General features: G+C 50.8%; 4 protein-coding genes across 6 annotated transcripts; 1 reads left to right on the forward strand and 3 right to left on the reverse strand.

Moving 5' to 3' along the window:
- Positions 1-460: 460 nt before the first annotated feature.
- LOC109771434 (phospholipase D alpha 1) lies at positions 461-3,551 on the reverse strand. Of its 3 annotated transcripts, none has more exons than XM_020330120.4 (4): positions 3,335-3,551; positions 3,180-3,242; positions 1,220-3,107; positions 461-1,143 (listed from the first exon to the last, which is right to left on the reverse strand). In XM_020330120.4, the coding sequence occupies exons 1-4, from the start codon at positions 3,428-3,430 to the stop codon at positions 704-706; spliced, it is 2,487 nt and encodes an 828-aa protein (XP_020185709.1). In that variant the 5' UTR covers positions 3,431-3,551; the 3' UTR covers positions 461-703. The 3 variants fall into 3 exon arrangements, with proteins under 3 accessions (XP_020185709.1, XP_020185710.1, XP_020185708.1); XM_020330121.4 differs by having other exon boundaries at positions 464-1,143; positions 1,220-3,104; positions 3,335-3,515; XM_020330119.4 differs by having other exon boundaries at positions 464-1,143; positions 1,220-3,125; positions 3,335-3,503.
- Positions 3,552-10,466: 6,915 nt separating this feature from the next.
- On the forward strand, positions 10,467-13,269 carry LOC109771435 (uncharacterized). The gene is made up of 5 exons (XM_020330122.4): positions 10,467-11,086; positions 11,215-11,376; positions 12,513-12,608; positions 12,707-12,856; positions 12,951-13,269. The coding sequence occupies exons 1-5, from the start codon at positions 10,586-10,588 to the stop codon at positions 13,080-13,082; spliced, it is 1,041 nt and encodes a 346-aa protein (XP_020185711.1). The 5' UTR covers positions 10,467-10,585; the 3' UTR covers positions 13,083-13,269.
- LOC109771445 (uncharacterized) lies at positions 13,101-15,610 on the reverse strand. The gene is made up of 2 exons (XM_073501232.1): positions 15,187-15,610; positions 13,101-15,114 (listed from the first exon to the last, which is right to left on the reverse strand). Exons 1-2 carry the CDS (start codon positions 15,358-15,360, stop codon positions 13,324-13,326), a joined length of 1,965 nt encoding a protein of 654 aa, XP_073357333.1. The 5' UTR covers positions 15,361-15,610; the 3' UTR covers positions 13,101-13,323.
- A 366-nt stretch (positions 15,611-15,976) lies between these two features.
- Positions 15,977-20,139, reverse strand: LOC109771437 (phytochrome-associated serine/threonine-protein phosphatase). Its single transcript, XM_020330123.3, has 10 exons — positions 19,865-20,139; positions 19,538-19,684; positions 19,388-19,455; positions 18,756-18,813; positions 18,450-18,560; positions 18,316-18,366; positions 17,436-17,579; positions 17,265-17,360; positions 17,106-17,177; positions 15,977-16,342 (listed from the first exon to the last, which is right to left on the reverse strand). The coding sequence occupies exons 1-10, from the start codon at positions 19,943-19,945 to the stop codon at positions 16,259-16,261; spliced, it is 912 nt and encodes a 303-aa protein (XP_020185712.1). The 5' UTR covers positions 19,946-20,139; the 3' UTR covers positions 15,977-16,258.
- Positions 20,140-21,558: the final 1,419 nt, after the last annotated feature.

Genomic DNA, 21,558 nt, shown 5'->3' on the forward strand with positions numbered 1-21,558 from the left:
TCTCAACTTGACCAAGTTGTGATTATGGGAGGGTGTTAAACATGATATGCTAGGCGCAATGGTCCCACCTGGGCCGAACTAGTTTAGTTAGAGATAGAGTTAGACAATATTCTTGTAACCTCTTTCATCTCTATCTTCTCTCTTTACTTGATTCTCAAGATGTAATCTAAACTGCCTATATGCATATCTCAGGGATACGCCCCCGCCTATATAACATGAAACCGTCGCCTCCAACGAGGTACGACGTTCATCGCTCGTTTACAGGGTGAAACTTCTATTTTTTGCTAAGTATAAATCATAGGCTCTACATAAAAGGTTTCAATATTTTCCAAACGCACCGACTATTTTCTTTTCTTCTCTTTTTCCTTCTCTCTATTTTCTGTTTGTTTTTTGAGAAAACTCTATTTTCTGCACACAAAAAAGAGAAAACTCTATTTTCTGTAAATGGGATAGAGAAAAAGAAAAGTAAAGGAGGGAGAACCCTCATTATGATTTTACTTAGATGTAAGAACCCTGTTATTTACAGCACCAGCAATCCCAATTCTCAAGTTGTATAGTAAAACCGTTTATACACGTTCATCCATCCTCCACAGTCCACACGACGAATTTACAACATACAATCCATGTACAGATCACCTGATCACTGTGTGTCCATCTCACAACGAGCAGTCATCATCGTAGTCGTAGAGGATCTCGTACGTCTTCACGTTGTGAGGATCGGGGGGAGGTAGGTGGACTTGTTGCCGAGCACCCTGGCCTTGGTGTCGGGGAAGAAGGCCGTCGTCTCCAGCAGCTCTCCGCCGTCGCTCACGCCGATGGGGTAAGCCAGGAGGTGGCCCGGCAGGTCTCCCTGGGGCGGCGCATCGCTCGCGAACATGTCCCAGTGCTGCTGCGCCGCCTGGTTCACCCGGCGCACGCACGCCAGGCTCGACGGCTGGAGGAGGTCGACAGCTGCCGCGGCCTGGCCCAGATGCTCCTGCCACAGGGCGAGTCGTAGGCCGTGCACCTGCCCCCTGGCCGGGCGGTTGGTGGACGCGAGGTAGCCCGGCTGGTATGCGCCCATGGCGATCTCCGAGTCCCGGCCACCGTCCATGGAGCGCTGATTGATGTTGGCCGATCCCACGATGACGTACTCGTCGTCCACTGCAATGCAAATAAAATGTCAGCAAGACATAGCACCATAAAATTTTGACATGGCAATAGGTCATCGATCGGCTACCTATCATGGTCTTGGCATGGACGTATATCATGAAACGCCTGGCCTGCTGCGCCCTGTCGTAGTCGGTGTCGGGGTCGGGCCTCTCCGGCGGCACGTACTCGCCGGGGCTGAGCGCCTCCCGGTTGCCGAGGCAGAAGAAGGTGAGGTAGTCGGTGGGGCTGGCCTGGATGCCCTTGGCCTGGATGGCGAGCGCCACGTCCTTGTACATCATCTCCATGGTCCGGCGCTGCCAGTCGAGGATGGCCTGCACGGAGCCGCTCTCCGGCACGCCCTCGGGCCACATGGGCACCACCACGTAGACGGCGAAGCGCTCGCCGGCCTCGATCTTGCTGACGATCTTGAGCGACAGCTCCTTGGGGATGAGGTGCAGCGCGTTGATGTCCTCCACCGTGACGCCGTCGTCGCGGCGCCACGCATAGGAGCTCCCGAGGAAGTACTGGTTCTCGATGTAGATGAAGTCGCGGGCGCGGCGGATGGCGTGGATGTAGGCGTCCTGGATGCTGCGCTCGATGACGTGGTCCTTGCCCGTCTCGAGGCCGATCAGCGCCGCCTCCTCGGGCTTCTCCGGGAACCCCGCCGCCGCGCCGCCGTCGATGGACCGGAACACCTGCACGTTCCAGGAGTCGGCGTCCTGGACCGCCTCGCGCGCCGCCCAGCCCCGGTCGAGGGTGACGAGGTGGTTGTCGCCGTCGCCCTGCTTGCGCCAGCGCTGCTCGAAGTTGTCGAGCACGTCCCACGCCGCCGGGCCCTCGACGCGGCAGTGGATGTCGTGCCACGGCTCCCTCGGCCCGCCCTTGCTGATGGACGCTCCGGGGAAGTTGGGCTGGTGGAAGTCTTTGTGGTGCGTGGTGCCCAGCGTCCGGAACAGAGGGTGCTCCTGCGTGTCGTACCTCCCGTCGCAGAGGTCGATGCCGCCGAGGAAGCTCACGAGGCCCGGCGAAGCGTTGGCTGCGGCGTTGCGGCTGCTGTCGACGATGACCGTCTTCTGGTGGTGGGTGAACATGGCCGCCGTCTCCACGTCCTGCACGTAGCTCCTGCCCTGGTCGGGGTTCCGCGGGCAGAGGATGCAGCGCACGCCCGTGCCACGGAAGTAGGTGGCCGTGTCCTCGTCGTGCGTGGCCATGAGACCGTCGCGCCGGATCGGGCCGAGGCCCAGCGACGTCCGGTCGTCCCACACCAGCATCAGCACCCTGACGCCTTCGGCCGCCTTCCTCTTGAGCAGCTCGCCGAGCGTTCCCGACGACGGCTTACGCGGGTCGCGCACCAGCGCGACGTCGGTGTTGACCGACCATCCGGCGATGTACACCATCCTCCGGGCGTTGGTGATGGCCTCGAACACGTCCTCCCAGCACCGGCGCGGCTGGTACGGCTTCCCTCCGGCGAGCGTTACCTGGACCCGCTGCGCGAAGCCGTCGGAGATGTGGGCGTCCTGGTAGAGCCTGACGCGGCAGCCGCGGCGCTGGCCGAAGAAGGTGCGCGGCACGCCCGGGTAGGCCGCGGAGCCGACGCCGGCGCCCCAGCGGGCCGCCGGGTCGTCGGCGACGTCGGTGAAGCGGAGCTGGACGTGGATCCTGTCCCCGCCGTCGAGCGGGCGGCGCTTGTCGTCGCAGATGGGGAGCCACTGGTCGACCCGCTGGCCCGCGAGCACGGCGGCGCCGGTGGGGAGGTAGGCGCGGCCGATGAGCGTGGCGCCGACGGTGTTGTCGGCCTTGACGGTGAAGATGATGTGGCTGGCGTCGTGGGCGCAGTAGACGTGGAACGACTCGTTCCACGCGGGGGCATTGCTCGGGCTCACCATCCGCGTCCGGCCGACGCGCGCCTTGTCGATGTCCACCGTCGCGTACAGCTTGCCCGCCGTGCCGCCGAGCCCGATGGCGTTCTCCAGCTGCTGCAAGCGCGCGTTTCTCTACGTGGTCAGGCATGGTTAAAAGTTTCAATGAAATTTCTAACGAAATCCAACCTGAGTGTTGTTGCAGAATGACAACTTCTTGATCCATGAGAAGACTCTCTTCTTCATAACAGTCTGCTAACATCCATGCATGCACATATTACTATACTGAAATCACAGCTAACATTGTAGAAGAGTGTACGAGGTAAGAGGAAGCCATGGCGGACCTTGCGGGTGGGTCGGAGCTGGCCGTCGGAGGTGACGGACAGGTCGGCCTCCAGGATCTTGGCATCAACCACCCCGTGCAGCAGCATCTGGGCCATCTTCTTCTTCCTCCTCCTCCTCGTCTTCTTCAACTATGGCTTCTCGCGCTCGACGGCTGGCTGGCCTCCAAAGCCGACACTTGTATTGTATATATACAGTCTCCCATCGACTGCAGAGAGCATGCAAGGATTATCCATGGGGATGTGGGTCAGCGTAACTTCCTTCCTTTCATCCGTTCCCTTCCTTCCTTGAAGAACAATTCAGGAGAAGACGTCTCGAGAAGGCTACTGAAAGGTATCGAGGCAAGGGATCTCATCTTAGAACAGCTAGCGCAAGAAAAGCAAAGGTTCTTCCAGATTGTTTGTTTAGTTTAGTCAGTCATCAGTCCTAGATTTTACTACCCGCTGGCTGCTTTATGTTAGAGGAGAAGCGGTGAAGATTCTGGCGCATGCGGGGTTCTGCTTTTTACTGCTGCGGAAAAGCTCGTGTGCTTTCTAGATGTTGCATACCACTCAAGGCTTAGTGCTATTGTTGGGAAAGTTGCGGCTAGATCTCAGTCTACTGGCATTTAAACACAATATACAAAAAGAAGAAAAAGAAAAAATTAAAAGAAAAATTTAGGTTAATCTTCATGTAAGATCTCACGAATATTGTATCAACTAAGACTTCGTTAAGTCTCAGTCGATTGAGATTTATCAATCTCATTTTAGGAATTGACTAGACATCTTATTTCTTCATTTTCCAACTTTTTCAACTGCAAGGGAAAAATAGAAAGAAAAAAAGTTCAACCACAACATGTGGTGCAAAATAAAAAAGTTCATGAGCCACAAACCGACTGATCCCAATGTCGAGTGTCGAGTCTGTCGACCCCCTTTCCTCTCCCCTCATCGCCCATGAAGCGATGAAAACCGACGCGTTCCCCGACCCTCCCCTGAGACACAGTGAGGGATTCAGGATAGATGGACCGAGGCCCTTCATACCCTAGGTAAACATCGACTGCCCAGTGTGGATAGATATGAAACCAAGGCCAAATCGCTGAGGGTGATCATTTTTTTTACAAAGTACTCCCTCCGTCCCATAATATAAGAACGTTTTTTATACTAGTGTAGTGTCAAAAACGTTCTTATATTATGGGACAGAGGAAGTATAGTTTTTCTTCTGAAACGAAGGCAAAATATTTGCCTTGTCTATTAACTAACTATTGCAAACAACCCATAATCGGACTACTCACAAAGCGTGAAACATCATAACCGCACAGCTGGCAGCCCACCAAACGCTTCCAATACACAACAACCACAACCCTTACACTTGTACAACACATCGGAACCCTTGACGAGAACACTCACAACAACAACTCAGACAACCAAAGGCACGCGGCACCCTCCATCATGAAATCGCAGATGCCTTCTCGGTGGCGCCACCCATCTTGCTTTTGTTCCTATTTGATTTCTTCCTGGCTGGTTTCTCCTTCAGGAGGTTGCCACTTGTCTTGCCGGATCGATCCAAGGTGCTCAGCCGCCCATTTGTCCAAGAAATTGTAGAACTCATTGTATTCTTGGTGTAGAGTTGTCGTCAACCAAGAGGCTCCTAGGAGCAAGCACCAAAACACCAGTTGCATCGACATCATCAACTACAGGAACCATCGACACAACGGACTCAAGCACCTCCGGTTTCTCGCATGACAGAGGCGACGCACGTCACTCACACGAGGTTACCGACAAGCCCACCTTCATATGCTCCACTGACAGAGGCGAGGCAAGGCTCAGACATATAGTTCAGGCGATGTTAGCACCGGGCCACCAGCACGGCGATGGACTAGCCCTCGGTGGTAGGCAACACAGGGGACAAGGCAGATGACGCCGATGAATTGTCCCCAACATGATGGGAGAGACATCTATCTGGCTCCGCTGGCCCAGAGCAGCCTCCGCTCACTCCAGAAAGCTCTCAGCCGCGCCAACCGGCCTTGCAGACTAGCGGAATGGTGGATGTGAGTGAGAAGGCTTGCTGATATTTCAGACAATTCGTGAACGTATATAAATTGATGGAATTAGGTGTAAAGAATCTGAGGGGGTACTACTAATTGGCTAATAAACCTTCTCTTGTAACACAGTTCTATGCAAATGTCGGTCGGCTAGAGCCTTCGTTCAGCAGGGGAGATCCTAAGTTCGAATCCCACATAGATAGCATTTATTTCCTGCGGCTCAATCAAAGGAAAAAAAGATGCGGAAAGGAATTAACTCCCATTTGTAGTGCAAAAAGATAGCCCAATAGGAGCTCCTATTTGTTGTGTTTTCCTTTTTTTCGAGTCTAAACACACTTGCTTTATTGATTACTAATGTTCATATGGATACAATTCAGATCTGGGGGGTTTATCAGCCACACATGGCGCCCCGATTCCAGACCAAAAGCGTGGTTAGCAAGGCTATGTGCCTCTTGATTAGTTTCCCGACCTTCGAAGATGAAGGTACATTGTTGAAAGAGCTCCACAGTATCTCTGTTCTCCTTCACGATAGTTGCATACATTCCTCCTATACCAAGATTGATGTCCTGCACCACGCCCTTGCTGCCCGAGGCAACAACAACATGAGACAATGATAGGTCTTGAGCTAGTGCAAGAGCTTCCCGGCAAGCCAGTGCCTCAAGTGTTGTTGGGTCAGTGAGGCCGGCGCATCTGATCACCGATGACCCCAAATAATTCCCATTGTAGTCCCTGCACACCGCACTGTAAGCGCCTTCCTCATTTGCTCTATTTACAGCCCCGTCGACCCTTATCTTGGCAAAGTTCACTGGTGGCCAGATCCACCTAGGTTTCCTGATGGTTGATCTGGTGGCGGGAGTGTGTTGCACCTCTTTTGGTTTACAATCATTGAGTTCTCGGATGTACTTCATAACAAAGTGGTGAGTGGACATCGGGCTTTGAAAAATATTTTCATGCAATGCTTGCCGTCGAGAAAACCAGATAGCCAGAGGGTTACCAGCACCTGGGTAAACTCCGCCGAGGGGAGCACCTCCAGAAGGGTGAACACCCAGCGCTTTGCGTCAGGCTCGGTCGCTTCGGATAAGACCTGAAAGAGTTCAGGGGCTTGCAGTGCCCAAACTGATCGATCAACGTGACAATGCAATAAAGAGTGTTGCCAGGAATCTGTAGCTCCGCATAACCCACAACTGTCGACAGTAGACATCTTCCGGTGGTGTAACAAGTCCGCTGTTGGGATGGATTGTTGGGCTAGTCTCCAGAGGAGATTTTGACCTTTGAAGGCACATCTACCTTCCATAGTTTAGACCAGGATTTCTGTTCACCTTCAAAATTGGAGGAGTCTGAACGTCCTTCCAGTCAAGCTTTCCGGCTATACTTTGTAGTAACTAGCATGCGGTACGCTGAGCGTACTGTAAAAACTCCATTCTTTTCATGTGCCCACGACCAAAAATCGTCTATTTGTTGTGTTTTCCTACAAACAGTCAATGTAGCGCAAAATGGAATTGAACACTGGACCTTTAGCTCGTGTGTGCACATAGCTAGCCACTTTACCTAATGACCATTTTATGAATACAAAGCAGCGATAAACGTTAGAGAACTAAGCGGCATCGGCATACCCCAAACAATTTTTAAAATTTTCTATAAGACAATCATTTTCAAAAATCACAAATAGATTTAAAACTTTGAAGATTTTTTTAAAACTTAAACATGTTTTGAAGCTCCCAAACAAAAAATGAAAATGTGAATAATTTTTCAAACCCCTGAACAAAAAATTGAAAAATCCCGAACAATATTTGAAAATGCCAACATTTTTTGTTTGTAAACATAAACGGAAATGTTTTTCGAAGCTAAAAAAAATCAACACAAACAGTTTGTCAAAAATAACGAACATTTTATGAATATGTGATTTTTCTAAATGACAATACCTTTATAAACTCATTGAAAAAATTCAAAAACACATTTTTTCAAAAACCTGAACATTTTTTATATGTTATATAAAACAGAAACATTTTCTGAAACTCCCAAACAAAATTGAAAAACATGAGCCAATTTTTCAATATGTGAACAGTTCTGGAAAAAGAGAACATTTTGAATTTTTTTAATATGAACTTTTTTAAAACAATGATTTTTTTTAAAATTCTGAACATTCTTTTAAATAAATAAACTGGGAAAAAGGAAAAAGATAATTAAGTATAAGAAACCTGTTTAGGAACCTTTAACCGGTAAACCGGCTGAGAACGTTGTAGAAGGTTCTCAAAACCAGAACTGAAAGCTGTACGTATGTACACATGGGCCGACCCAAAAATCGCTCGTACGTGGGATACGTTGACTGTTTAACGCAGTATGCGTCAAATAGGGTTTGCCAGCCTCTTGGCCCACGTAGGTGATTGGCTCTCTACGGCCTAATTGCAAAAAAAGTGGACCTGGTCCCTTGACTGAACGGTTTGGATTTCCAGTGCGATCTTTTTTTGTGTGAAATCAATGAGCATTATTAATCAAAGATCAGTATTACAATCTTGCTGTAAAATGTCAGCAAGGAAAGGAAGGGTATAATTAAGCCATAAGCATCTACGCCTAGACTCGCTTGCTCTTTTAGCAGAAAGATGCGCCCCAACATTAGCATCCCTCCCAATAAAGCTCAAGGTAACACGAGATGTTTCAAAAAAAAAAAGCTCAAGGTAAAACGAGAGAAACCAGCGTTCATCTTCATGATGTCATGCAGAATACTTCCTATCTCTACTCTCTTGTAGTTGCTGGACTGCCAACAAAATTATCTATGCATGGACAAACAAAAAAATTAGTACAACATCAGATTTTGGTACAAAGGAAAATAATTGTACATAGCATAGATAAAAAGCAGGGCGGGCACAAATTCTCGGTACAAAAATGATAGACTTACGTAACCAAGTACGTAAAGTTACGTTTTGGCCTTAACCCTAAACTGTCCCACCCCTGATTTTCAGGGGGTGGTTCTGGGCCTATTTCCGTTCGAACCAAATTAGGCCAAGACACCTTTTACTTTTGCATGGTACTACGTGTCTCATTTATATCATAAAGATCATAATACAAGCCACGTACATACCAATCTGACCAAACTGAAAAAACAGTAGAACGTTAGCCTTTGCACGCAGGAACACCAGCCAAGAAGTAAAATTACAAACAAGACTGAAGAATCCTCTGAGCTTGACACCAACGCCCGTCACATGTCTGGCGTCACCATAGCAGCCACCAAAGGAGAAAATGACGGATCACCTCCACACCCGAGTTCGACGCGGCTCCATCGCTGACCCGGAGATCTCCGTTGGAGATGTCCCAAGTCAAGCCTTCAAGTCACCTTTTGCTTAGGTTACATAAAAATCTTTACGTAAGTGTGGCAAAGCTCTTCTCGGTACATACTAGGCCATACAGGTTACGCGGCATGCACGTTGGCACCAAATACATACAGCCAATCGAGAACACAGGCGACAAATCCACGCAGCGCAAACAAACGCTGCCGCAGCCCATATACGATCCAATGCTCGATCGCGACGTCCCCGTCCGTTATCCTGGACGCGCGAGTAGCTTCTCACCGTCGGGACAAGACGTCAACATACTGTGGCTGGCAACACTCAGCTGCAGGCGGGCGACCAAGCTGCAGTGCGGACAGCAGCGAGGCGGAGTTAATTCCAGGCTGCAAGTCAGAATTAGGATGAGTAGGCAGTACAGTAGCCCATAAAGAGAGGTCCGAGAGGCGATGACGCGCACGCCCTGTCCATTATTGCATCCCATCTGATGATGATTGCATGCCAATGCAATGCAGAGCCAAGCCGGTCGACTGATTGGCTTCCCTGCCTGCCTGCCGTGCAGCGACTCCCTGCCGATCATCGACGCTGGCTGCCACGGTTGGTATTGTTAGAATTATTGATATCAAGACCATCTTTTATATCCAATAATTTCTAGAAAAATCTCATAGGCCCATGTGGCACGTTCATACATGACAAGAAAGAAGCTAAAATATTTGCGCTAATGAAAAATGAAACTGAATGGTGACATTCATCTCCTCATTGATGGCATCAATATTTTAGTTTTAGTTTTATTTCTTCATTAGTACATTGGTTTGTTCATACCGTGCGTGCGAGTATATTTTGTCATGCAAGAACTTGAAACGATTTGCCCAGTAATGGGAGATGAAACTGACCACTTAATAGGATTTTTAGTGCGTCTGTTTCTCCTCTCCTTAATGAGAATTAGTGCGTCCATTTCAGTTTCATCTCATTACTCCTATAAGAGGTCGCTCCTCTTCCCAACGAGACACAACTCTTCGCATTGTTCCAGAGCATTGCACCGCCAATCTCTTTCCCATCTTGCTTCCTGGCGTGCACCGGAGAGTGAGACAGCAGGCCTCCGAAACCTCGCGTCTTATGATCCGGTACGCGAGAGGGGTGATCAGGTTTTTGGTGAGCGTCCTTGCGCGACTGCTGGATTCTTGTTCATCGTGGCTGCGAACGGCGACATCACCGACGACGAGTTCCCCAACGACGACTTCTTCCCCGACGTCAACGACCTCTTCAGCGACATGACGATCGGGACATCCACATCTTCTGCTACTGCGTCGTATGTCATCTTATCCTCACTGTTAGGGCTAGCATTTGGTTTATTGCTAGTAGCGATTGACATGGATATGATGCATTTTGCTTGTGTTTTCGATTACATGACTAGTCTCAACGAAATGTTGTTAGTTTCTAGTTTCATCAGTATTTTGCTATTCATGTTTTATCCACTATTTTTCTGGATTAAACTATATGGGAAAATGCCTACTTATTCAACAGGTATGGTCGACGAAAGGGAGAGGCGAGGTGAGGTGGACGGCTCAATCACCCCAATCACACACACGACCCTAATTAATGAGTCTTCCTCCTTAATCCTTATCCACCAAAGCAGGAAGCCGGGAGGAGCCTACTGCTCAAGCGCCGCCTCGCCTGCTTCCCTTGACCCACTGACCCCCCGTGGACCGCCCAGCGCCCCAGGGCCCGGTCCCCGGCCGCCCGATCAGCATCCGACGGCCCCGCACAACGCCGACGGGCCGACGACCACCTCCCTCCCTATTTCTAGTCCATCGGCCTCTGCTCGTCCCCCCCGAATAACCAACTGCCTCCGCCCGCTCGCCGCACCTACCGCGAGCAGTCAGTCAGAGCCGCACGAGCGCCGCGCGCAAGGGGAGGGAGGGCTCGCTTGCTTGCTCGGCTGGCCCGCTCCGATGGCCCGCGACGGCGCGTCGGCGGAGCGGCGCCGGGTGGCGCTGCGGGTCCTGCTCGCCCGCGGCGAGGGGTCCTCCTCGTCCTCTCCCCCGCCGCGGGGGCCCGAGGAGGAGGCGCGGCGGGGCAAGCAGCAGTGGCTCGCGCTGCGCCTGCGCGACCTCGGCTGCGCGTCCGCCGCCGCGTCCCGGGCCCACGCGCCCGTCCCCGCCTCGGCCTCCGTGCGCCCGGCCCCGGCAGCGGAGGAGGAGGAGGAGGAAGAGGAGGAGGACTGGCGCGAGACTCGGCGGCAGCGGCGGCGAAGGCGGAGGGCTAGGGAGAGGAGGGCCGCGGGTGGCGGAGGCCTCGCGGGGGCGGGCGTCGCGCCTGCTGGGGACGTGTGGTGCACCTGCACCCCGGGGATTCCGTTCGCCGCCGAGGCGTCGTCCGTGGACTGCGTCGTGGCGCGCCACCACACGGCGGCTCCAGGCCGCCGCGGGGACGGGGAGAGGCGACACAGGGAGGTTTGTACTTTTGCTGTCCCCCTTCTCCTTGCTTGCGTCTCTCCGTGCTACAACTCTGGACGAATTCTGCTCAAATCCAACTGAATCTCCATCCCGTTCTGAATCGACTTCTGATTTCCTGTTGACAGAGGACCGCCGAGCAGCGGGCGCGCAGGGTCACCATGCGGGAGCACATATCCTCCTCCTTCATGGACTCGCCGCCGCGCTTCCACATGCCCTTCCACGACGCCGACCTCCTACATTCAGGCCGCCACCGCCACGCCCACCCCTACGACAGGACCGACGAAGAGGTACACTCCAACATCTGTTCCATTCCACGCACCATTTCATTTCCCCAACCCTGCGAACCTCACCGACAAAAGCTCATACTACTTCCATCCAGCATTCATTTCATCATTGTTGATGCACGATAGGTTGGTCCTCCACATTCCTCAAGAATCATTCTGATTGGGCAATCTCACAGCAGCCATCGTAGGTGGTTTCAGACTATCAAGGGGTCCATGCTAAATCTTATACTCTACTAGTAGCCATCATATGCAGCCCATGGTCCATGCTGATTTGGCATTTTTGTTTCTATGCCATGGTACTCACATCACATGGTACCACCATACAAAACGATCCTCACACGTTCTATACTGAAGTGGTTGGTTGCAGCTCTAGGATTGGTACAGTATAGTAGTTTATCACCCCTGGCTGGTTGTAGTTATGTTTATACGACACGCAACGCAACGCGAGCGCGCGGCAGATTGGATGGAGGCACATGAGAGCAGGTGATGGTGGTAGATATGTTAGGTGCAGAGGCAGCGGCCCTTTGAGTGTAGATGCAGATTTCCTTTTCCCTGTTGTGTACACACACAAAACGCTGAATCATTGTGCTGGACTGAACAACCATGTTGCTGATTCTTTTGGTTAACTAGTTGCCATGCTGCTGGAATGGATGGTTGGTTCGTTGTTTAATGTGAGTTTTTAGAATGGGGTGAGCACACTGAAGGATTTTGAATGCCTGAGCAAGGATAATAAGAATCTGACCTCCTTCAAGTGAACTTTAGGATATGAACTGGCATGTTTGTGGGTCAAAAGGCGGCCTTCGGTGGTTGTTTTGACTTTGGGTTCTGCACTTAAGATAATACCTAGTTGTTCTTGATCAGAGAACTGTACTATTTTTTGCTAGTTTCCTGCTCATGGAGCACAATGCTGCTGTGCCACTTTAGTGCTGATCAGTTGTGAAGTTGTTTTTCATCTGTTATACACTAGTTGTTGGGATCAGGTCATTTGATAGGTTGTTCCAGTTCACTACTGTCAGTCACCCACAATCTCTTTAGATCCCTTGAATACTTGTGCTAATGGATATATGTAGCATGCACTTTGAACCCATGTTATCTATTACTACCATATAACATTCAGTATTATCCTTTACAACATTCAGATAATGATGTTCCGAACGAGACTACTGTTGGGAAGAATGGGCATGTATGATCAATACCAGGATTGGCGCCTTGACGTCGATAACATGAACTATGAGGTACCCCCCTCCGCCCTCCACCATGTGCAGCAGATTTCAGTTTGCACATTATCATCTTACTGAAGTCTACATTGTCTCTCAACCGCATCATTTGGCAGGAGCTACTCGCGCTCGAGGACAGGATCGGCTACGTAAGCACAGGGCTGCGCGAAGACGAGATCGTTCGCGGCCTTAGGGTGGGCAAACACCCGCCGTTCGACCGCAAGCATTTCTCTACAGAGACGGAGCGGAGCTGCAGCATTTGTCAAGTATGACGACGAACTTCCTCCTTTCGATTCAGTCCCCATGTCGCATCGGCATCGGCTCTTCACAAGTTAACATGAACTTATTGCAATTTTTCAGGAAGAGTTTGAAGCAAGCGAAGAGATAGGGAGGCTGAGCTGCGGCCACGGCTACCATGTGGACTGCATCAAGCAATGGCTCTCCCGGAAGAACGCCTGCCCACTTTGCAAGGTCGCCGTCTCAAAACCATGAGAGTCTCCTACGCCACAGTTTGTATTTTCTGGTAGAATACTTGTATTCATATCATATCTGAAAGGGTGGTTGTTCTGTATACGTAGTTCTGCTTGTACAGCCCCCTCTGCTGCTCTGCATATACACATGGTTGTTGTAAGAAAAGATACACAGGCACACATGCATATAGAAATGATATTCTTGTCCCCATCGTCTGTTCGCCATTTGAGCTGCACCTCTCCTGCGCTGCAATGCGTCTCAGTCATGGCCTCGTGCATTTCCCGCCGACGAGCTTCAGGTAGCTTCTTATGGCGAGCGACTGCGCCCGCGGGTGCCGCGACAATGGGGACGGCGGCGGGGACGGCGATGGTGGCGTCTTCCTTCTTGACGTCGCCGCAGATGAGCCTTTCACCATCGCGGCTCGCCTCGACGTGTGCGCGCGCTGCAGGCCGTCACGCGGCCTCCGCTGCTCCGCCGCGCTCTCGTCGTCCACGGCCTGTAATTCTAGCCCGAGCTCCCTCTCGATCGCCTCGGCGCGCATGATCATCTCCTTCTCGCCGGCCCGCCGCGCCTCCACCCACGCCTCCGCCGCGGCCACCTTCTTGTCGGCGACCGCGCGGACCACCTCGGCGCGGCCGGTCAGGTACTCGTACTCGAACCTCGGGAGCGTCACGTTCCCGGACCTCCGCGGCGCCATGGACGCCCTCTCCATCGCCGCGCCCTCCACGGCGGCCCTCAGCCTCTCCGTCGCCGCGGCCTCCGACGCCCTCGCCGCCTCCAGCTCCCTGATCGAGCCCCTGATCCTCTGCTCGGCGGCCGCGATCTCGGCGTCCACGCTGTCCGCGTCGTCCTGGACGCACTGGCCCTCCTGCTCCATCAGCGCCTTCTCCTTCTCCGCCGCCTCCGTCTCCTCCTCCAGCTGCCGCAGCGTCGCCTCCAGGTCGGCCAGGATCTCGCCGGCCATCTCGTCGGCGGCCGTGACGGCGCCCAGGCGGCACTTGGCGTCGCGCAGCGCGGCCTCCAGCTGCCGCACCTGCGCGCCGGCCTTCTTCTCCTGCTCCTCCAGCCGGCCGATCTCCTCGGCGAGGCGCGCCGCCTCCGTGCGCGTGCGCTCCATGGACGCCGTGAACTGGAGGCTCTCTCCTTTGGCGGACTCGAGCTCCGCCCGCGCCATGTCCAGCTTGGCCTCCGCCGCCTGCAGCGACGGCGAGCTGTCGTGTCCCTCGTCGGTGATCTCCGAGTCCGACGAGTGGCCGAAGCCGTGGCGGAGCCGTCTGTCGTCGGAGCTCGCCGCGGTTAGCCACGCCTCGAGCTCGCTCGACACGCTCTGACGGCCCATGATCGCACCTCTCTGCAGCCCTATGCTCGGCGGGGTCCACCTCGTCACCTCCTCCTCCGTCTCCCTGGTAGACGACTGGCCGGCTCCGGTGAGCTCAAAGGCGACGCGCACCTCCTTCGCTTCGTGGTCGGCACCCGGCCGTTCTTTCGCGCCGTGGGCGACGACCGAACCAGGGCTCCTCGTCGACGCCGACGCCGCGTCCTCCTCGGCCATGGCCGTGCCGGCCTTGGCCTCCCTCGCGGCCTTCACCTCGCGCTGCAGCTCCCGCAGCTCCCTCTTGACGCGGTCCAGCTCGCGCATCACCTCGGCGTACGTCGCGCCGCCGCTCGACTCCATCGGCCGAGCGCCACCGACGTCTGCGGCGAGGCCGGCTACGTTCGCGCGCGGTCCTTTGAGGAGGTCCGACCTGCGGGACCCCTGCCGCTCCAGCTGCTTCTTGGCCACGACCGCCGGCAGCTCAGGCTCCGCTGCAGCGACGACGCGCGCCCTCTCCTTGTCCGGCCCCTGCGACCCCGCCTTGGGCTGCTCCACCAGCTGCTTGGCGTCGGCCTGCTCCACGAGCTGCTCCAGCGTCTTGCCCGCGAACAGCTCAGGATCCACACGCGCCTTCGCCTTCTCCTTCTCTCTCTCCGGCGTGGCGGCCGGACGCCGGTGCGGCAGCCGATCGGTGCCGGAGCCGGACCTCGCCACCTGCTTGACATCGGACGACACGTTCTGCACGCAGTCACCACGGTCGATGTTATCAGCACAACACCAAGACCCGGCATGATCTCACATGAAGCCTACCTTGACGACCTTGGGCAGCGTGGCTCGCCGCCGGGGCTTCCCGCGGCGCCGCACGTCGATGCTCTGGCTCTGGCTCTGGCCGAAGATGCTCATGCCGTCGCCCACCGACACCGACTCGTTGCCGCCGCCGTAGCCCCGCGCCGCTCGGATCCTCCCGCCCTCCATCGCCGCCATAGTTTGCTCGGAGCGACTGAGGCCAGGTTAAATACGTTCTTGCTGGTGCATGGTGACAAACCGAGGCATGGCAACTCCAAGTTCTTGCTACCTGCCAGCCTCCAGCTCGGTGGGATTTCTCGTGGAGTCAGACGATGGTGTGTCGCTGCGGTGATTTTTTACATCGATAATGCTATTTTAGTTTACGTTGGTGACAGCGTCTGAACATGGAGTTTTCGATGGTCTGAAAGAACATGGGAGTTTTCTGCTATTCCTGGGCCAGTAACATCAGGAGGAGAGAACTAGATTGCTTTTGGAAATGAGGCAGCTTGGGACAAACTAGCAATCCTTGGTGGTTCACCAAGATTTCGTGACGCATGAATTGGCGAATTCCCATCTCGGTCGAAGAGTTTCGGTATGTTTTTTCAGTTTGGTATTGCTTACATCTCAGTGAATCTGTGTTGTCAGACAGGCCACGGTTTCCAGTGCGGACAAGACCCATCTGTTACTGAATTACTGCTCACAAGAAATGAAACAAGCTTCAGAAAGAAAAGTGCCATGACTCACAAGTGTTAATTGCGTTAGCCGCAGAATTTAACTGTGTCCACAGAGTTCTTCGGCTGACTGCTGAGCAAGATTGAATACCCCGCACACACAACAATATTTCATCCTCCTCCATGTGTTCATACATCATATCTTCTAGAATGCATAAGTTGGTTCCAAAATATACTAGAATTAAACTTAGGTGTGTACAGGCGATGAAGGACAAAACCGGGGCCAATAATCTATTGTATACAGCAGGTTAAGACAAGCGGTGAAATCAAATGCATCAGATGATCAGATTGCACTGTGAGCTGAAGCTACAACAATGAGCACGAAAAGTGAAAATCGCCCAAAAAAAAATAATGCACAAAGGAGGTCAAAGGAAATACGGGACCGCACTTCTCGGCCCTCGCATCTGGTTGTTCTCATCCGTCTCTGTGAAGATCTTGACATCCCTTTCCTGCCAACGGAGTTAAAAGGGTCGATTAAAATGATCAAATACAAAAGGTGGCATAATCAGTCCCCACTAAAGATGACATAACAAATCTCCTTTTTTAAGATAATAACTGAAAAACATGGTATGCATAAAACACAGGAGTATCAGGTACTGCGACATTAGGGAATTGAATGGAGATTGTTGTAATTATTATGATGTTTACTTCTATTTATCAGGGAAAGATACAAGGCACCAGTTCATTTGTTACCAAACAAGCCACATTCGCCTGTTTATTGGTAAGTCTACAGCTTGGAAGCTGGGATGATATGTTCCTTCTCAGAATCTCAGGTCATATTAACTTGCTTAATCTGGACTAACTTCTTTTCAAGACTCTTATTACTGTTAGTTTGTTAACATCAATAGTGCACAGAAATACAGGAGCGACTTCATCAATCATAACAGGAACTGTTGCAACTTGTGCTGCAATGCTACTATGTAACAAGGATCAAAACAGCCTGAAAATCAAATCGCAGCTTCTGTTCTCTATCTGGATATGCCATCAGGAGCTCCGGAGTTCATACACAAAACAGTGAAATTATCATTATATACCTCACCGATAGACTCAAGAAGGTTTCCAATGGAACCTATCAAAGCCCGAGTAGGAACGATTTCTTGAAAGTTTTGAAGCCAATAAAGCATGTCTAGCAAATTATCGCAGGCGAAGACAGCAGTAGACATAAAGTACATAAAACACAAATGAAGAACTCGTAGTGATGGAGTGACCTACCATAGTTTCGCTGAAGCTTAGTATAGAAGCAACATTCCCACATCTGTAACAATAATTAGGTGCAGACCACACCTGGAAAAAATACACAAATAAACAGTGAGCATCTGGAACTACATGCAAGTTCTCGGACAATTTGACATGTGTAAATGGAGAGCTTACAGTTACAAGACCCTTGTCTGGGAACATGTACTTTAGGCCTTCCTGGACTAGTTGATGAGCCCGACAAACTAACTCAAGATTGTTAACATGGTTAAACTGCATCAGAACAACAAGCGTCAGTAAAAACCTTACATGGAGACAACCTGAAACGAAAAGAGCAATATGACATACCTCGGTTGTCACCCGTGATCCAAAAAGCCAACCTGCTCCACGGGGACTAACACCCCATGTCTCTATCTCTTCTGGGTCACTCCACATTAGATCACAAAAAGGTCCTTCATGAGGAATTTCGCAGTTGCGATCAATTGTCCGCATCTGGACACAACAAAGATATTCAAAACTACTAATCAGATTTGCACATTTGGTTTGGTATTTCACTGGGCACTGACTTAAACGATCCAGTCTCATATAACAGGAAAAGCAAAATCACATACAGGTAGTGATTCTCCGTGAGTACTGAGTAGTTCCATGAAACTACCGCTTTACATATATGTACAGTTGGAAGGTATATTTTTCTCACCGAAAGGAAATGTGTATAACAAAGATGACTCTAAGTCTCTAACAGAAGACGATCCACATGAATACAACAGTACACTTCTTTCGTGGCTCATTTGGGGCTGTGGAAATAAGCTGCCCCCTACCCAGCTAATTCTAGAAGCCCAATCTAAAATTTTATTTTAAAAGCCTACTAATTAAGGGTTAACTACTAGGCTTCTAAAATAAAATTTTAGGTTGAGCTTCTAGAATAAGCTGGGTAGGTGGTAGCTTATTTCCACAGTACCAAATAAGCTACAAAAGAACTGGCCCTAAGACTCTAAGAGACACATTTTCTGATCGTACTACTGATTAATAGTCTGTTTAGTACACCCTTCAAACAAACAAAGGAAGCTACTCAAAGGGGCATTATATGATTGAACAAATTGAATAAACAAAGAACAATAATTAATTTTACACAGGAAAATGTGGATAACTATATCTTGATTTCACCAGGACAGTGTAAATGAAAGCATCAATTCGGGAATATGAGCCAAAAGTGAACAGAATAACTAACCTGATCAACTGTGCGTACATCAGGTGAAAGCCCACCATGAACACAGAGGACCTAAATATCAACATGCATCTTACTAAGTATGAGTTAACATCATCTGAACATAGGACTTAACTTCTTTACCTAACATAACTTACTGTGCCATTAATGATTGCTGAAAGAGTAAGGTAATCAAAAACATCAGTGCAATACCGCCATGCATTCGCATTCCCATACTTCCTCTGACACTCATCATAAAAGCCATACACCTAAGAAAAGAAAATAAAAATATTAGGATACACACATGATAGGATTGGTTTAGTTGTAATTGTATTGGTTAGCCTGCATAAAACCTCAAAGCAACAAAAATAAGTGAGATTATATGTCTCATTAGAAAAGAACCCCCTGAGACAAACTAAAACTAAAACTAAAAAAAAGCATTCGAATATTAGGAAAGATTGTACCTGTGTCAACTGTCTGCTTTCATGGTTCCCACGCAGAAGGGTTATGTGGCCAGGATACCTAATGACAGTCATGAAAATTAATAAATAGAATAGGACAGTTATCGTTTGCGAGGAATTGAAAAACAGTCATGGCCATGATACCGAGGTAATTGAAAATAAGTTATTTTCTTTTGTGATGAACTGAAAATAACTCTTCGAGTGCAAAGCAAAATAAACTGGATTCGAACAGAAATATTCAGTGCTAACCGTTATTTCAGCAATATTGAGTCAGCAAGTATGTTAATGCTGAGAGATTTTAGTAAGCATGAGTCAATGGTTCATTCTACAGCGAAGGAGTATCAAGTATAGCCCCCTGAACTTTCTAACTTCCCTTAGGCGGAAACAACCCTCCTAGCAACGTTACATATGAACTCACATGTGCTGAATCACTGACCACAGCATACTAGTGAATTAGAGTACCGATGACAGCAAGCTAAAACAACATTGGAAATCTATGAAGGTGCTGTTTGGGAAAAGGAGCAAATTAAACAGCACATCATAAAGTATGTTAATGAGGTTCAAGTACCGTACATGATAATTGTGCGGAGCAAGTACAGTCATTTAAATGCTCAAGCAGACATTCAATGGCATACCTAGCTTTTAGAAGCAGAAGAATGGTGAAGACTTCAAGGCTGTTGAACCCGCGGTCCACAAAGTCGCCCTGCAAGTCAACACAAGCTCAGTTCAGCAACCAGGATGGCCAGTCCAGTATAAGACACCAAACTACCAGCAGAGCCAGAGACCATGAATATGTAGTTGGTGTCGGGGACATGGCCGCCGGTGGCGAAGAGCTTCATGAGGTCGTGGAACTGGCCGTGGATGTCGCCGCACACCGTCACGGGGCTGTTGACCGGCTGCACGTTGGACTCCTCGATGAGGATCTCCTTCACCTGAAATGGTTTCACCACACAGAGGAGCATCAGTCACTCAGCTCAGCTCAGCTCACTGAACAGCAGCCACCACTCAGACCTCCAGGACCTAGGCCAGGCGGCGGCGCTGGAGAGTGGCGAAACGCCGGAGGAGAAGCCGGCGGGGTTGGGGCATCGGAAGGGGGGAGAGAGGGAGCGTACGTATTCGCAGAGGGACTGGAGCTCGTGCTCGGCGAGGTGCTGCCCCTCCTTGACCTTGACGATCCACAGATCCAAATCCATGTCGCCGGAGCGCTGGAATCCCCCTGCTACGGCCTCCCGTTCCTCGCCGCTAGGGTTTCGGCGGATTGGGGATTGGATTTTGGTGGGAGCGACGATTTTGTTTTTGATCCAATCAAAGGAGGCGGCGAGGGAGGGGAAGGGGAATGGGCTCGAGGACGAGGAGCATGAATTTTCAATTCCCCTTTGATTTTGGATTTTTTTTTTAGCCTTGAAATCTTGGATAGGGATTTCCCGTTGGCCCCACATGTCAGGCGAATCACTTTCTTCTCTATTTTTTTTCTCTTACAGAAAAATTTAAATACCCATCTGATCTGATGAATTTCCATTTGAAAAGTGTATGTTTCAAACATGTGGTCCATAGTCTTGGGGATCGAACGGGATACGTCAATGACGAGTAATGAGACGAAATGAATGAGGAGGGATGGTAGAGAATGAGGGCGGGAAAAAGGGTTGGCCAGCGAGCTAGATGGTTGATGGTATACCTCTCGAGCAAGGCCAAAAAAAGCCCGGTGCTGAAAACCCAGGCCCGGGCGAGGCCTGGACCGACTATGGCTAAAATCTTGTTTTCCGCAAGCCTGAGCCCGATCCGATCTGCCTGCCAGGCTCAATTTCCAGGCCTGAGCCCGACCTGATAGCACGCTCAGGCCCGTCCCGCCCCAGGATTTTTAGGCCATCCGGGCCGGGCTGCCCATGGCCAGGTATAATTGATGGTGACCGATTATGGGTGGTCATCGAGGAGATGGTGTGTGTCAATGGATGAGCAAAGCAAATATGGAGGCCATGTAGAATGAGTGGATGAGACGGTAGTAGCAAAAAGGAGGGCGTATAGCACACCTAAGCCTATGGCGCAACAAAATTGTTGTGTTATGGCATCTTTTTCCTTTCAGGGAAGTGGTGTAATGGCATTTTTTAAGCAAATACATCGGTGACAGTCGTCGAAGATTTTTGGAGGGCCAATACAAGGTTTTCTTTTGCTCTAACATGGTTGCCTCCTCGTCCTACTAAATTGCGTTGAGGGATTGCACATATGGCGAGCTTGATCTAGCAGGTGGCCGCACTTCTCCGCACTACGCTCTACTTTATTATAATAGGAATCAAACTAATATTGTGACAACCAAAAGTCGAAGTCAATCAAATCTCCCACCATTCATTTACAATACACCATAAAAAAAACCACCGAGATAGAGAGAGAAGGGGTGAATTGAGCACTTATGAGGATATCTTGGGTTTATACTACACCTCTGATGTGATCTTGTACCATGGCCTTTCCTTCTCGAGCTTTGGTTTATCGGCGCGCCCATCTTAAAAGGAATTTGAGAGGTGGGGGTCGCACACCACATCGAGATTGCGTTTGTATGTGCCATCCACCTCCGCAAACGTTCTCGTGGCACACGAGGGTCACTGTCGTGGTCCAGTCGCTGGCCAGAATGCCCCACACAGTCGCCATTGCCTGCCTAGGGTTTGAGATTTCGACTACAATGTGGGAAGCACAATTTAGGATTTGGGGTATTAGCTGTTTCAAGAGCTTCTTTGCGAGATTTGGTACAAATTCTGTTTTATCTTTCTTCTAAAAAACGCCCCAGCCCCTCTGCCCGCTTTCAGAAGCCACCGAC

The sequence above is a fragment of the Aegilops tauschii genome, chromosome 1, assembly GCF_002575655.3.
Source record: "Aegilops tauschii subsp. strangulata cultivar AL8/78 chromosome 1, Aet v6.0, whole genome shotgun sequence".
Taxonomy (NCBI): Eukaryota; Viridiplantae; Streptophyta; class Magnoliopsida; order Poales; family Poaceae; genus Aegilops; species Aegilops tauschii.